Source organism: Diceros bicornis, chromosome 35 (genome assembly GCF_020826845.1).
Source record: "Diceros bicornis minor isolate mBicDic1 chromosome 35, mDicBic1.mat.cur, whole genome shotgun sequence".
In the NCBI taxonomy this organism is placed as follows: Eukaryota; Metazoa; Chordata; class Mammalia; order Perissodactyla; family Rhinocerotidae; genus Diceros; species Diceros bicornis.
This window is the reverse complement of record NC_080774.1, coordinates 30,462,157-30,479,290: the sequence shown is the minus strand read 5'-3', so window position 1 is coordinate 30,479,290 and position 17,134 is coordinate 30,462,157. Positions and strand designations below refer to the sequence as shown.

The following is a 17,134-nucleotide window of genomic DNA, read 5'->3' as shown; positions in this document are numbered from 1 at the left end:
TGATCACATGCTTACAAAAATGTGAAAGATTAAAGATGCAAAATACTAATAATCGTAATCACTAGGATTTATTCAGGTCTCACTACCTGCCAGGTACTAGGGTACAGCTCTCTGTGAAGTATTTTATTTACTCCTCCGAACAACTTCATGATCAAGGTACTACTGTACCCGTTTTATAAATGAGGGAATTAAGGGTCAACGAGATTCGGTAATTTAGCCAGATAACTTGGTTGAGGAGTGAGGTTTCCGCTCAGGCCGTTTAACCCCACGCAGAGCCCCCACGCACAGCCACTGCGTCTCTTTGGCAGCTTTCCTAGCGTTTCCTTCTCATCCTTGGGAGTCTCTATCGTTTAGGTCTTGCTGCCAATACCTGCAGGAAGACAACGGAAAATTTCTCAACGCGGGAGCATATATCCCTTTCCCTCTCCTCTTTCTCCAGTGCAGCATTAGAAATTTATGTCCTAAAAACCATTGCTGAGAGGCGGAGTCAAGATGGCGGCGTAGGCAGACTCTGAACTCACCTGGTCCCGCGGACACAGCCAATTTACGACTACTCGTGGAACAATTACCCGAGAGACAGCACTGAAAACTGGATGAGAGGAACTCCTGCAACAACGGACAATCCTAACTGGGGTAGAAGAGGCAGAGACTCCCTTCTGGAGAGGAAAAACGCCGCCTTCACAAGCCGCCAGCTTCACGGCCGCAGGGAGCAGCGCACAGGTACGCAGCCTCCCTGGAGGCGCGGGGCCCTGAGCCGGGAGCGCCCCCGCTGTGGGCATTTTGTGGACCCAGCACAATCGAGACCAGCGGCATAATATCTGACTGTGCCTGCTACTCAAGCACTGGGGAGCACCCCCAGAAAACCCGGTTCACAAAGAAACTAAAACTGGCTCTTAAAGGGCCCGTGCGCAAACTTACCCGTTTCAGAAAGCATCCTAAAATCACCAGAAAGAAAGGTGCACAGTGCTGTGGTGAAAAGAGACTCACCTAATAGGCCTTGAGTGCATCTCGGTGAGGGGTGGGACTGGGACATTGGCGGCGGCCATTGTTGTGGCCTGGTGTGAGCGTGCTGACACAGACGCCATTGGAGTTCTCCCTGAGGCCTGCTAGCCCAGGGTCTGCTCCACCTGCTAGAGCACCGATTTAATCCAGCTCAGCCAGGGCAGGCAGCCCACCCTAGAGACTGGCCCCACCCAACAACAAGCCCTCAGGCAACGTGTGGGCCTGCATAGATTGGTGACTGGATTCTCTGCTGCCTGGCAACTGAGCCAACTTTAGCAGGGCAGGGTGTGCACAAGGAGCGGGTGGAGAGTGTGGGGCGGTGGTGGCGGAGTGTGTGGGGCTCCCGCTGTGGAGAGACTGGGTCCACTTGGGGAGGTTGGGGCGCTCACACGGGGCAGGACTGTGTTGACTGTGTGTGTAGACCTGTGGGCGGCAGGGCTTGTCAGCTGCAGAAGACTTGTGCTTCTCAAAGACCCACATAGGAGGTTTGCCCCACCTTCCAAAGCCTGAAACAATTGGGTGCTACTGTACCTGAGGCCAGCCCCACCCAGCTGCAATCCTCAGAGAGCTGACAAGAGACCTAATAGGCTAGAGGCTTACAGCAATTGTAAGGCCCTGAGCCTAACAACCTGCCATGCTGGGGGCCTGCTCACTTAAAAGAAATACTGCAACACAAATGTGGTATTAGAACTTACAGCCAAATGTGCTGGGGCTCCCCACACCTGATAAAGAGACTGAAGGGCCCACAACAACTACAAGCAGCTGAGCATTACAACAGCTGGCCAGGAGCATAACTCAGCCTCCCTGGGTGCCTATAGGGAGAGCTAACAGGCCACAACAGAAGGACACACGTAGCCCACATAGGGGCCACCCCTGGAACATTGAGAACTGAGGGAAGCACACTGGAAGCCTCCTAAGCCATCACTTACATAAGGTCACCTATCCAAGAGCAGGAGACGCAGCTGACATACATAATACGTAGACACAAGCACAGGGAAAGAGGCAAAATGAGGAGGCAAAAGAATACATTCCAAGTAAGGGAACAGGACAAAACCCCAGAAAAGGAACTAAGTGAAACAGAAATGAGCAACCTACCCGACAGAGAGTTCAAACTAAGAGTGTTAGGGATGCTCACTGATCTGGGGAGAAGAATAGATGAACTCAGTGAGAATGTCAACAAAGAAATGGAAGATATAAAAAAGAACCAATCAGAAATGAAGAATACAATACTGGAAATGAAAAATTCATTAGAGGGACTCAAAAGCAGAGTAGAGGATACAGAAGAATGGATCTGTGAGCTGGAAGAAAGACTAGAAGAAATTACCCAAGGTGAACAGGTAAAAGAGAAAAGAATTAAAAAGAGTGAGGACAGTCTAAGGGACCTCTGGGACAACATCAAGCACACTAACATCTGTATTATAGGTGTCCCGAAGGAGAAGAGCGAGACAAGGGGGCAGAGAATCTATTTCAAGAAATAATAGATGAAAACTTCCCTAACCTAAGGAAGGAAACAGACATCCAGGTACAGGAAGCACAGAGAGCCCCAAACAAGATAAACCCAAAGAGGCCCACACCAAGACACATCATAATCAAAATGTCCAGAATTAAAGATAAAGAGAGAATCCTAAAAGCCGCAAGAGAATGTCAAGTTATATACAAAGGAAACCCCATAAGGCTATCAGCTGACTTCTCAGCAGAAACCTTACAGGCTAGAAGAGAATGGCACGATATATTTAAAGTGCTAAAAGGAAAAAACTTACAGCCAAGAATACTCTACCCAGCAAGGTTATCATTCAAAATGGAAGGAGAGATCAAAATTTTCCCAGATAAGCAAAAATTAAAGGAGTTTGTCACCAAGAAACCAGTGCTACAAGAAATGTTAAAGGGACTGATTTAAGGGGAAAAGAGAAGACCACAAATAGGAAAAATTATCTATTTCCATGATTAGAACGTAATGGATACAAATGCACAAAGAGGTTAGATATTATATCAAAAACATAAAAGGAGGGAGGAGGGGAGTTAAAGAGTACAGCTTTCAGACAGAGGTCAAACTAAAGTGAGCATCAATTCTGTATAGAAGAAGAAAGGAACAGAGAAAGACTACTAAAACACTGAGAAAAAAAAAAGTTAAAAAATGGCAGTAAGTACATACTTATCAATAGCTACTTTAAACATCAATGGACTAAATGCTCCAATTAAAAGGCATAGGGTGGCTGACTGGATAAAAAAACAAGACCCATATATATGCTGCATACAAGAGACACACTTCAGACCTAAAGACACTCACAAACTGAAAGTGAAGGGATGGAAAAAGATACTCCACGCAAATGGCAATGAAAAGAAAGCTGGGGTAGCAGTACTCATATCAGACAAAATAGACTTTAAAACAAAAACTGTAAAAAGAGACAAAGAAGGGCATTACATAATGATCAAGGGAACAATCCGACAAGAGGATATAACACTTGTAAATATCTATGCACCCAATGTAGGTGCACCTAAATATATAAAGCAATTATTAACAGACATAAAAACAGAAATAGACAGTAACACAATAATAGTAGGAGACTTTAACACTCCACTTACACCAACGGATAGATCATCCAAACAGAAGATCAATAAGGAAACATTGGCCTTAAACGACACACTAGAACAGATGGACCTAGTAAATATATACAGAGCATTCCATCCAAAAACCGAAGAATACACGTTCTTTTCAAATGCACATGGAACATTCTCCAGGATTGATCACATATTAGGCCACAAAACAAGTCTCCATAAATTTAAGAAGATTGAAATAATACCAAGCATCTTTTCTGACCACAACGGTATGAAACTAGAAATCAACTATAGGAAGAAAATCAGAAAAGCCACAAATACATGGAGATTAAACAAAATGCTACTGAACAACGACTGGGTTAACGAAGAAATCAAAGAAGAAATCAAAAAATACCTGGAGACAAATGAAAATGAAAATACGACATGCCAGAATTTATGGGATACATAAGCGGTTCTAAGAGGGAAGTTTATAGCGATACAGGCCTATCTCAACAAACAAGAAAAATCTCAAATAAACAATCTAACAGTGCACCTAAAGGAACTGGAAAAAGAAGAACAAACAAAGCCCAAAATCAGTAGAAGAAGGGAAATAATAAAAATCAGAGCAGAAATAAATGAAATAGAGACCAAAAAAACAATAGAAAAAATTAATAAAACCAAGAGCTGGTTCTTTGAAAAGATCAACAAAATTGACAAACCTTTAGCTAGACTCACCAAGAAAAAAAGAGAGAAGGCACAAATAAGTAAAATCAGAAATGAAAGAGGAGAGGTTACAACAGACACCTCAGAAATACAAAAGATTATAAGAGAATACTATGAAAAGCTATATGCCAACCAATTCGACAATCTGGAAGAAATGGATAAATTCTTAGAATCATACAACCTTCCAAAACTGGATCAAGAAGAAGTCGAGAATTTGAATAGACCAATCACCAGTAAGGAGATTGAAACAGTAATCACAAACCTCCCCAAAAATAAAAGTCCAGGACCAGACGGCTTCCCTGGTGAATTCTACCAAACATTCAAAGAAGACTTAATACCTATCCTTCTCAAACTCTTCCAAAAAATTGAGGAGGGGAGGAAGCTCCCTAACTCATTCTACGAAGCCGACATTACCCTGATACCAAAACCAGACAAGGACAACACAAAAAAAGAAAATTACAGGCCAATATCACTGATGAACATTGATGCGAAAATCCTCAACAAAATACTAGCAAATCGCATACAACAATACGTTAAAAAGATTATACACCATGATCAAGTGGGATTTATTCCAGGGATTCAGGGATGGTTTAACATTCGCAAATCAATCAACGTAATACACCACATTAATAAAATGAAGAACAAAAATCACATGATCATCTCAATAGATGCAGAGAAAGCATTTGACAAGATACAGCATCCATTTATGATAAAAACTCTGAATAAAATGGGTATAGAAGGAAAGTACCTCAACATAATAAAGACCATATATGACAAACCCACAGCTAATATCATCCTCAATGGTGAAAAACTGAAAGCTATCCCTCTAAGAACAGGAACCAGACAAGGATGCCCACTGTCACCACTCCTATTTAACATAGTATTGGAAGTCCTAGCCAGAGCAGTCAGGCAAGAGAAAGAAAGAAAAGGGATCCAAATTGGAAAGGAAGAAGTGAAACTGTCACTATTTGCAGATGACATGATTTTATATATAGAAAACACTAAAGAATCCACCAGAAAACTTTTAGAAGTAGTAAACGAATATGGTAAAGTTGCAGGATACAAAATCAACATACAAAAATCAGTTGCATTTCTGTACACTAACAACGAAGTAGCAGAAAGAGAAATTAAGAATACCATCCCATTTACAATTGCAACAAAAAGAATAAAATACCTAGGAATAAACTTAACCAAAGAGGTGAAAGATCTGTACACCGAAAACTATAAAACATTTCTGAAAGAAATTGAAGAAGACACAAAGAAATGGAAAGATATTCCGTGCTCTTGGATTGGAAGAATTAACATAGTTAAGATGTCCATACTTCCTAAAGCCATCTATAGATTCAATGCAATCCCTATCAAAGTTCCAACAACATTTTTGACAGAAATAGAACAAAGAATCCTAAAATTTATATGGAACATCAAAAGAACCCGAAAAGCTAAAGGAATCCTGAGAAAAAAGAACAAAGCTGGAGGTATCACACTCCCTGATTTCAAAATATACTACAAAGCTATAGTAACCAAAACAGCATGGTACTGGCACAAAAACAGACACACAGATCAATGGAATAGAATCGAAAGCCCAGAAATAAACCCACACATGTATGGACAGCTAATCTTTGACAAAGGAGCCAAGAACATACAATGGGGAAAAGAAAGTCTCTTCAACAAATGGTGTTGGGAAAACTGGATAGCCACATGCAAAAAAATGAAAGTAGACCCTTACCTTACACCATACACAAAAATTAACTCCAAGTGGATTAAAGACTTGAATGTAAGACCTGAAACTGTGAAACTTCTAGAAGAAAACATAGGCAGTATGCTCTTCGACATCGGTCTTAGCAACATCTTTTCAAACACCACATCTGACCGGGCAAGAGAAACAATAGAAAAAATAAACAAATGGGACTACATCAAACTAAAAAGCTTCTGTACAGCAAAGGAAACCATCAACAAAACGAAAAGACAACCTAACAATTGGGAGAAGATATTTGCAAACCATACATCTGATAAGGGCTTAATCTCCAAAATATATAAAGAACTCATGCATCTCAACAACAAAAAAACTACCAACCCAATTAAAAAATGGGCAAAAGACCTGAACAGACATTTCTCCAAAGAAGATATACAGATGGCCAACAGACACATGAAAAGATGTTCAAAATCACTAACTATCAGGGAAATGCAAATCAAAACTACGATGAGATATCACCTCACGCCCGTCAGAATGGCTATAATGAACAAGACAGGAAACAACATGTGTTGGAGAGGATGTGGAGAGAAGGGAAGTCTCATACACTGCTGGTGGGAGTGCAAACTGGTGCAGCCACTATGGAAAACAGTATGGAGATTCCTCAAAAAATCAAGGATAGAACTACCATATGATCCAGCTATTCCACTGTTGGGTATTTATCCAAAGAACTTGAAAACACCAATTTGCAAAGGTACATGCACCCCTGTGTTCACTGCAGCGTTATTCACAATAGCGAAGACTTGGAAGCAACCTAAGTGCCCATCAAGGGACGAATGGATAAAGAAGATGTGGTATATATACACAATGGAATACTACTCAGCCATAAGAAACGATGAAATCCAGCCATTTGTGACAACGTGGATGGACATTGAGGGTATAATGCAAAGTGAAATAAGTCAGAGGGAGAAGGTCAAATACCATATGATTTCCTTCATTAAGTAGTAGATAATAACAACAATAAACAAACACATAGGGACAGAGATTGGATTGGTGGTTACCAGAGGGGAAGCGGGGAGGGAGGAGGGTGAAAGGGATAATTTGGTACATGTGTGTGGTGATGGGTTGTAATTAGTATTTTGGTGGTGAACATGATGTAACCCATGCAGAAACAGAAGTACAATGATGTACACCTGAAATTTTTACAATGTTATAAACCAATGTTACTGCAATAAACAAAAAAAAACAAACAAACAAAAAAATAATCATTAAAGCATAAAAAAAAAAAACCATTGCTGAATGAGGCGGAATTAGCAATAACAGCTTTAGGCTGAACTTTAAACAGATAAAAGGTCAGGATCCTCTCTAAACAGACTCTCTAAAGATCAACCAACCACCTAAAGTAGAGCATTCCTTCATGCCACACTATGTACAGAACTGAGATGGCATTTTACTTGGTATTCTTTGGAAAGCTGCCCTCTGCTACTATATGGCATAACTGTAATTTGCCAATTCCATATTGTCTATATCCTAAGATTATTAATCTAACTCATACATAAGTACACGATCAGGAAGTATAATTTGAATAACTCTTTAACAGGATTTACAAGGCTACACAAGATCTGGCCCTGCTTTCCTCTTTAGCTCTACTTCTTTCCATCTCATCATTAATCTCTCAGTTCAAAGAAAGCTAACTTCAGTTCCCCACACCTGCCACGCTCCAGCTCACTGCCAGGCCTTCTCATGTGCTATTACACTGGCCTGGAGTGTTCATTCTCTCTTCTCTTCCTTCCGTTGTCTCTTCCTCCAGGAATCCTTTCATGAACCTAAATGCCCTAAACTATGGTGACAATCCACCTTTCAGTGTTCTTTTGCCCTTTTTTAAGGCAACGTGAACCACCTTATTTATACTTTCCTAAAATAAAAGGTTTTCAACTTGTGATGAATCTTTGTTTTGGCCTAGCTGGTTTGCCAACAGAGTGCCATAGGCCACTAGGACAAGATGTGGGCATGAGTTTTCATTAATTCACATAATGTTAAAAGAGCAAGTATAAATTGAGCGCTTACTATGTACAAGGCTCAGTGCTGTGTGATGTATATATTATCTCACAGTAACTCTAAAACAAGTACAATTATGTTCCACACTTTAGAGATAAAAATATGAAGTTTAGAGAACTTGACCAACTTAACAATATCACACAGGAAGTGAGACATCGCCAGGATTTAAGCACAGATCTGTGTGACTTTAGATCACAGCTGGTGTTGTTATTAACTCTCCTAAGCGGTAAAAAAAACCTGCTGAGGAAAGGCTGAGACCAACGCCATGGTGGAGATGCCCACCCTGTACACCCCTTTGAGCTTTCTTTAACCTTTTCCTTTTCCTTTAACCGTGATTCCAAGTGGTAAAGGGCTTTATGCAAATTCTTTACCTCCAGTCCTAGGAGGAGGAAGAGGCTCTTCTCACCCTGCCAGACCCCCATCGTGTCACTTCCTGGCTCCCCAGCCTTCTGGACCTATCAGGACCAACTCAGCCCTGCTTACAGAGGTCACTCCTGGAGATCCGGTACAGGGTGCAGTACCTGGGCCTTAAGAGCCTCGGCCTCGTTCAATCCCTAGAAACTAAGGAGCAACACTCCGCTAGCAGCCGGCAGAGTGGGACGAAGGACGGACTTACGGCCCTGCCGGAAGTGCCCAGGGCCACCGCCTGCAACAGCCACCCGCCATTTTGGACTCATCCCGTGGAGTTCCGGTTGGGCTCTTCCGTGAGGCTCCGTGTCCAGCTGCCGCTGGAAGTGGGTCCAATCGGTCCCTGAGCAAGGCTCTTCGTGGAGGCTCTGAGAATCCCTTTGCCGGTATAATATTCCTTGAGTTTTTTCACCGTCTCATCCTTTTCTGGAATCCTAGGTATGTCGAGACAGATCACTCCAGCAGTGCTTCCTTCCCGCATTCTCTTAGAAAATGGTTTCTCCCTTTGAATGGTTCTTTATATTAATGATAACCCATTGCCGCCTTAAAACATCCCTAGGGTTAGCATTCTGAATCCAGAGAAGTTAGTTACTGAAAGTCAGTGCTGAGTTAAAGAACTAGCAGTTCTCATCCTGAGGAGCTTGATATTAACAATATCAAGACTTTCTGCTTAAACCCCCATGAGGTAGATTCTATTAATATACTAATTTTATGGATGAGGAAACTGAAGCTTAGCTTACATAAAATGTCCACTGTCACTCAGCTGGTAAGTGGTAAAGCCAAAATTCCAGTGCCAAACTATTCCAAAGCCACCTCCGTTTAACCAGAACTGTACTGCAGAACTGAAAACAAGGAGGCTGATCTGCTTCACTTAATGCATGAGTGTCCAAGTTTTGTTTTACATTTGTAAAGTATGAATATAGTGTGCTTTATTTGCTTCCAACTAAAAAATTGAGAATGTGAAAAATAGAGCAAGTAAAAAATAATATGGTTGTGTGTCATGAACTAGTAAGGATAGAGACAGGAACACATAATATTGAGGCAGGAAAAAATACGAGAAAGAATAAGTGATAAAAAGGCAAACAGGACAGGACCCAGATATGCTGAGAGGTCCTGAAGAAAACAGAAAAATGACCAGCAAGTGGAGAATCAGGCATGTCTGAGAGTTTCCAAACATGTATTGAAATAGAACTTAAATCAAGAAATAGATGAAATTCCTTATCAAAATCTAAGCTCCCACCATATGGAACTTCTTTTGATCCTTCAAGCAGACTCAACTCTGTCTTGCTTCTGTGCCTTCATGCTCTTCTATCAGCCTCACAAACTGTCCCCCCTCTTCTCCAGGCTTATTCCCACACATCCTTTTGGTCTCATCTTTTGTACTGCTTCGTCTGCAAAGCATTCCTGGACTTCCCAAGTCTGGCTCAGATACTCCTGGGCAGAGTTCCCAACACCTCATGTGAGTCACTGCTTTGTAGTTAAGATAAATCCAGTACTTTATAGAGATTATTTCTTTCTTTTGACACAGCAGCTGTATGGAGCTGTTTTCATTCAAGGGCATTTTCCTTTGGCTGGAAAAACTATTAAAATTTTGCTTTTGTTTTGTAATTACTGAGTAATGAGATGACAGAACTCCCTTTATCCCACATCTAACAAGTTGCCGGCACGTGATAGAAGCTTTAAAATTTTATGTATTAAAAGGAGAAGGAAAGGGGCCGGCCCGGTGGCGCAAGCGGTTAAGTGCGCGCGCTCCGCTGCGGCGGCCCGGGGTTCGCTGGTTCGGAACACAGACGCACTGCTTGGTAAGCCATGCTGTGGCGGCGTCCCATATAAAGTGGAGGAAGATAGGCACAGATGTTAGCCCAGAGCCGTCTTCCTCAGCAAAAAAAGAGGAGGGTTGGCAGATGTTAGCTCAGGGCTGATCTCCTCACAAAAAAAAAAAAAAAAAAAAAAGGAGAAGGAGAGGAATGAATTCCACACCCTATTGCATAGCCAACACTCCCCTATCTCTAATGCTTTCTTTTTAATGAATGGTTAATGTGGGACCAAAAATCAAATCAAGTTATTCTATAACTCAGCTTAAACCTAGTAAATTTTATTTTAAGGGGGGATTCCTGAAAGCACAAACTGACTCAGAAACAGAGTCCGGTGTCAAGGGAACTGTTCTCTGTTGAGGGAAAAGAGCTTGAATTGACTTTCATCTAACTTGGATTTACAACCTCCACATTGCATTCACTCGTTCAGACATGTATTGAGTTCCTAGTATGTGTCCAGCTCTGCTCTAGAAGCTGGGGTTATGGCAGTGAACAAACATGCAAGAACCTGTCATTGTAGTGGAAGAAGACAGTTAATGAAGAAGGAAATGAGATAATTGTAAATACTGGTAAATGCCACAGAAAATAAAACAGGTAATAGGCTTTGGTGGGATTCGAGGAGGAACTACTTCAGTTAGGGAAGTGATTTCCAATGCACAATGTGGGAGCAAAATGAGTTCTCATTGCCAGGGCAATAAGGACATGGAATATCCCACTCCAGGAGAGGCATATCTCTAATTACACATACATAATTGACAATGTGATTTAAAGATTAGTCATTTGGTTAGTTTGATTTGTATTAATAATTTCCAAGAACCTGAATAATTCTGTGTATAGTGACTAAATCTAATTTTTGGACTGCAGGTGCTGAGAGCCAGACTCCAGAATGTGGTGCCCATCCCAAAGTATTGCTACTCGTGGTCTCCTGGCTAGAACACTGTCCAGCGACTAGGATGGCCCTGTTACCTCATTACTCTCTCATATCATCATCCTGATCCACAATTCCACTAACTGGTGAGTTAAAAACTTTTGTCTGTGAGTGCTTGTATCTTCCTAGCCTTAACTCTTTTTTTTTTTGTTTTTGTGAGGAAGATGAGTCCTGAGCTAACATCCGATGCTGATCCTCCTCTTTTTTGCCGAGGAACATTGGCCCTGAGCTAACATCTGTGCCCATCTTCCTCTACTTTATATGGGACGCCACCACAGCATGGCATGACAAGCAGTGCCTCGATGTGCGCCTGGGATCGGAACCTGCGAACCCTGGACCACGAAAGCGGAGCGCATTCACTTAACCACTTGCATCACCAAGCCGGCCCCCCCTAGCCTTAACTCTTTATTGACTGATGGAATCACAGAATTTGAGGTATTCTCACCCATGCACCATATAGTATTGAAGTACATGGATTGAACAAAATGGTTGGAAAACCTCTACGTGGGACCCCAGGATATGCAAAAGTAAATACTAATATTAATAATTTAATAATAATAGCTATCATTTAATGACTGTTTACTATATGACAGGCACTGGGCTAAGGAAACAAATGTAACTTAGCACTTTTAATCCTCAGAACTGCCGTCTGAGTTAAGTACCTTCCACAGAGGGAGAAGAGTGTGCAATGTTAAGAACTAGCTCCAATTGTTAGCTGTGTGACCTCAAGCAAAGTATTCCTCAGCTATAAAATGGGGATAAGGTACTATATGCCTTGTAAATTTTGTGTGTGTGAAGATTAAATGAGACAGTGGTTGTAAACTGGTATTAAACATTTGTTTAATGTTAGCTTTTAGAGTTACTGTTGTAAGCTTTAAATGTGCATTACTTAATAGAGGTCTGATGAATATTTAGTTTCATTTTCTTTTTGTTTTCCCATGTTTTTATATCATTCTTTAATGAACCTGGGAAGTTTCTGGCTTGATGTATGCCTACTTACAATTTACCAGAAAAGGAGCCTTGTGTATGCTTCCAACAGTTCCCCAACCCATAAAGCCAAAAGGAAATATAAACAATCCAGTTGAAAGAAATGTGTGAGCTGATAAGACTGTTTACAGCACAGTGTGAAAAGGAGTGAAAGCATCTTGCTGTTTTCCCTTTAATGCTTGTTTGGGGCATATATATATATCTTAATAGAGTCAAACACACTACATAGTAAATTTTTTTAGGCTTAAAAAATTTAATAGCCTGTCTAAATTATCCCATTTTATTTAAAATAAATTCATTATCATTTTAAATATTGACTGATAGTCCATCAGAATTCTCTTATTGACAGTTATTGTCAATTTCGTTAAACCCAGAAATAAATTGTTTTGTTAAGACACCTTTATCCAAATTTTAGATTATTGAGGATATGACTCCGTTGCATTTTTTCTCCTTTATGGAGATGATTATGTGGGGTTTTTTTTTTCCTCTTTTGTCTTATTACTATGGTGAATTTTATTAAAAGATTTGCTCATACTGGACTATCTTTGCATTTCTAGTATTTCTCACTTTGTCATATTCTATTATTATTTTCATGTGGTATTGGGTGCTGTTAAAAGAAAACTTCCCACAGACAATTTACTGATCTAGCAATTCATGAATCCAGTGGCATCCAATCTAGCAGATAGAAAGGCGCTCCAAAGAGGTGTACAAGGCAAGAGATTTTTATAGACCAAAGTGAGCAGGAACAGGGAGGCCGTACTGGGCATTTGCCAGGTGGTTAAAGCAAGGTTGCTTTCCTTATATGAAGCAAAGGGAAGTCTTAGAGCCGGGTCTGGTAACTTGTGCTGAGCAGGCAAATGCTGATTGGTTGACCTAGGCCTCTTTTTCTGGGAGAGCCATGCATAGAAACTTAGTTAAATTTTAGTTCACTGACATGGGGCTTAGCATGAGCAACTCCATCTTGGGCCTAATCTGGTTACTTTAACAGTGCCATTGCATCAATATTCATAAGTGAGATTGGTCTATAGTTTCCCTTTTAGAGATGATTTAGTCAATTTGTGTTTTTGGATTTTTTAATGAAATAGCTCTGTCAGTTTTGATCTGTCTTAGAACTCAGACTTGAATCTAGTATGGCCTCAGATGAATGAACTGGCTGAATGACAGACCCTATCCTATGATAGGTGGGGAAAATGTACTTCAGTGAAAAACTATGGGCCGGCCCTGTGGCTTAGTGGTTAAGTGCGCACGCTCTGGTGCTGGCAGCCCCGGTTCGGATCCTGGGCGCGCACCGACGCACTGCTTCTCCGGCCATGCTGAGGCCACATCCCACGTACAGCAACTAGAAGGATGTGCAGCTATGACATACAACTATCTACTGGGGCTTTGGGGTGAAAATAAATAAATAAATAAATAAATAAATAAATAAATAAATAAATAAGAAAAACTATGCATTGCTGAGATCATACTCCTCCAGTCTCATCTTTCATTGTTTTCTAGTCTTTCATTGTTTTTGAGCTACTTTGGAAGACAACTGATAGCAATGCAAAATACTGATTGTCTCTAGACGTGTGTATTTTGCCCCATTCAGTTGACATCCCTCCTCCTGTTACTTCTTGCCCGATGCGCATAAAGAGCCCATTATTACGGCATCAGCTTTTGGGAAAAGGAAACAGCTTTATAGCAGGATCAATCTGCAAGGAGACAAGAGGCATATGCTCTCAGATCTGGCTCCCTGATCCAGGGATTGGGGCAAAATTTATGGGATGAAGGGCAGGGTGGTCTGAAGTGTGGAAATAGATGATTGGAGATAAGGAGAAGTGAGGTAATTAATGATCTCCACAAGCGTAGTCAAGCTTCATGCCTCTTCATAGGACACATTCACAAAACGGTGGTGTTTGTATGATCCGAGAGTGGAGTTTTCAGCCCCTTGACATCAAAAAGGTCACTTATAGAGCATTTGCACAGTCCCAGTTGATAGGTTGGTAGTCTGAACTGGCCTGAACTGGACAAGAGGGGACTCGCAGTTCCTGAAAGACGACTCTTAGTTACTCTGTTGATAGTTGAACTGGTCCTAGTAGGCCCACGGTTACACTCTCTGAAGGCCAGTTTTATCTACTTTTGCACATTCATTTTAATATTCTTGATCTTATTTTAGATGTTCCCTAGTACTGATTGTAACACCTCCCTAATTTCCTCACTAACCAGTTAAATAAAATCTTTAACACGTGTTCATTTTTATGTCTGTATGAATCATGATTTTATCATTTTTTGAAAATCATCTCTTTTCTTTTTTTTTTTTTTTTTATGTTTTTATCTATTTTGTGTGTGTGTGTGAGGCAGACTAGCCCTGAGCTAACATCTGTGCCCATCTTCCTCCACTTTAAATGGGACGCCGCCATAGCATGACTTGATGAGCAGTGCATCGGTCCGCGCCCAGAATTTGAACCTGAAAACCCTGGGCCACCGAAGCATAACGCGCAAACTTAACCACTATGCCACCAGGCCGGCCCCTCTTTTTTAAATTGTAGTAAAATATACATAACATAAAGTTTACCCTCTTAACCATTTTTAAGTATACAGTTCAGTGGCATTAAGTACATTCACATTATTTACAACCGTCACCACCATCCGTCTCCAGAACTCTTTTCATCTTACAAAACTGAAGCTCTGTACCCATTAACCAATAACCCTCCATTTTCCCATCACCTAAGTTCCTGGCAACCACCATTTTACTTTCTGTCTCTATGAATTTTACTACTGTAGATACCTTATATAAGTGTACTAGGAGGAAAAACCCTCTGTCAATTTAGATCCATTGGTCTGGAGCCTGCAAATTAACTGACAATAGCCAGATTGACAAGAGAAAAGACAAGATTTATTTACACATCCATGGAGGAGCATTTGGATGAAGAGCCTCCCTGAAGAGCTAGAGATAGAGGTTTATATACCAACTTAATAGTGGAAAGGGGGGAGCTTCTATGGGAAAGACTAAAGGGCCTTTAGGAGAACAAATGGAAGTTATGACAGTTTAGGATGCTTGCTTATGCAATTTCTCAGGTGCAAGTGGTCCAAGCTGGAGTGAAGCTCCCCCAAAGAGGGAATTTATGGCAGCCTCACTCTTGGAAGGCTTGGCTTTTAGCCAGGTAAGAGAAGCTCCAGAAAGTCTTCTTTCTGCATCTGCTGTATCTCAAATGTCTTCAGTTTAAAATAATCTTCATACCTACTCTAGGAGTGCAAGTGGATCCCTACAAGTGGAATCATATAGTTTTTGCCCTTTTGTGACTAGCTTATTTCACTTAGCATAATGTCCTCAGGGTTCATCCTTGTTGTAGCTTGTCAGAATTTCCTTCCTTTTTAGGACTGAAATAATATTCCACTGTATTTTTATAGCACATTGTGTTTATACATTCATCCATCAGTGGAAACTTGAGTTGCTTCTACCTTTTGATTATTGTGAATAATACTTTGATGGACATGGCTGTAACCGATATCTCTTCAAGACCCTGCTTTCAATTCTTTGGGGTGTATACCCAGAAGAGGAATTGCTGGATCTATTTTTAATTTTTTGAGAAATCACCATACTGTGTTCCATAATGGCTGCACCATTTCACATTCCCACCAATAGTGTATTAGGGTTCCAATTTATCCACATCCTCACCAAGACTTGTTTTCTTTTTTTTGATAGTAGCCATCCTAATGGGTGTGAGGTAGTATCTTGTGGTTTTGATTTACATTTCCCTAATGATTAGTGATGTCAAGCAATTTTTCACGTGCTTATTGGCCAGAAAATTGTCTTTTAACACTATGTTCCACCTTTTAACACTATGTTCCACCTTTTAACACTATACATCCACCAACCAAGGAGTGTCACTCACTGTACATCGTGGATACATCAGAGATTGACGTCTCAGAAATCAATATGGGCCTTACTTTCAGTGGGTGTCAGAATTTTATTGGCAGCATTGTTTTCTTTCCTAGGTGATGCATCTTACAAATCCATCTCTCTCAAAGCCATTTGATGTTTGGCAAGAGGAGAAACAGCCAGGAAGCCATTGTGCAGAGTTTCTCACTGCCAGGTTTATGGCAAAGCCCTTGGCGGTGGAGGATGGAGGGTGAAGAGTGGGCAGAGTCTGCAGCTGCCTAGGCCTTAACTGTGCTAGGCAGTTTCCTTCAGTTAGATGAGCCACCTCTCAATGGAATCCTCTCCCAGGGAGCTCCTCTTTTTGCCTAAGCTACCTGCGGTCAGGCTCTGTGGATAATGAAGACCAGATCCTTCAATAGTACAGTGAGTTCTTGGGAGAGCTTCCTTTGTTTCCACCGATTGGTTTCTGTTCTCAGGTCAATAGTATATTGCTTTATGTAAAATATCTGGTAAAATTACTATCTCTTCAGTATTCTTAGTTCTTTTTTTCTTTCAGATTAAAGTTATAATTATTTAGAGAGATTACTGAAAATGTCCTGATTACAAGAACAATAAATTAAAAATTTATGTCTTTTCAATATTTGCTCTTCCTATTATTTACGTGTCTTTCTTTTTATTAATTTTATTCTGTTGCATTAATATTTTGTTATTCTTAATACTGCTTCCACATATTTGTCATTAATGTCATCCCTGGAGGATAGACAGAAAGTGAGAGAGTGGTTTCTTCCATGTCTGTAAATTACTGTTGCCATTATACATTTACTGCTCAGTTATTGCTGGATATACTTGACACTCCTGTCCAGTTGCATCAGTAGAAATACTCCTATTAATTATGTTAGCTTTTCCATATTTTATCTTTCTTTTTTTAGCTTTCTATTGTTAAAAGAAAAATTTCAGAAGAAGGTAGAATCATGACTCTCATACAGATATAAGAATGAAGATGTGTTAAAGAATTTATTTTACTCATATAATATGAAGCACCAGGCAGATGTTACAACCGATTCAAAAGAAGAGTCAAAACAGCACAGAGTTATATGACGTAATGGGATGTTGAGGTGAATTGCAAA

The 17,134-nt window shown here is 40.6% G+C and overlaps 1 protein-coding gene across 8 annotated transcripts in view; it reads left to right on the top strand.

Moving 5' to 3' along the window:
• LOC131398481 (bromodomain and WD repeat-containing protein 3-like) overlaps nucleotides 1-16,645 on the top strand; it is a 30,109-nt gene extending 13,464 nt beyond the window's left edge. Inside the window, exons 2-4 of one of the 8 annotated variants that reach the window (XR_009216894.1) lie at nucleotides 11,095-11,685; nucleotides 15,203-15,288; nucleotides 16,124-16,645. Coding sequence is in view for 2 of the 8 variants with exons in the window: in XM_058532047.1 (XP_058388030.1) it covers nucleotides 9,761-9,875; nucleotides 11,095-11,101 (122 nt within the window). In the remaining 6 variants the exon portion in view is untranslated. Of the gene's footprint in view, nucleotides 1-444; nucleotides 825-9,760; nucleotides 9,876-11,094; nucleotides 14,370-15,202; nucleotides 15,289-16,123 lie in introns of those variants that run through there. The other 7 variants (XR_009216893.1, XR_009216895.1, XR_009216892.1 and 4 more) reach the window with 7 other exon arrangements.
• The last annotated feature ends 489 nt before the right edge of the window (nucleotides 16,646-17,134 follow it).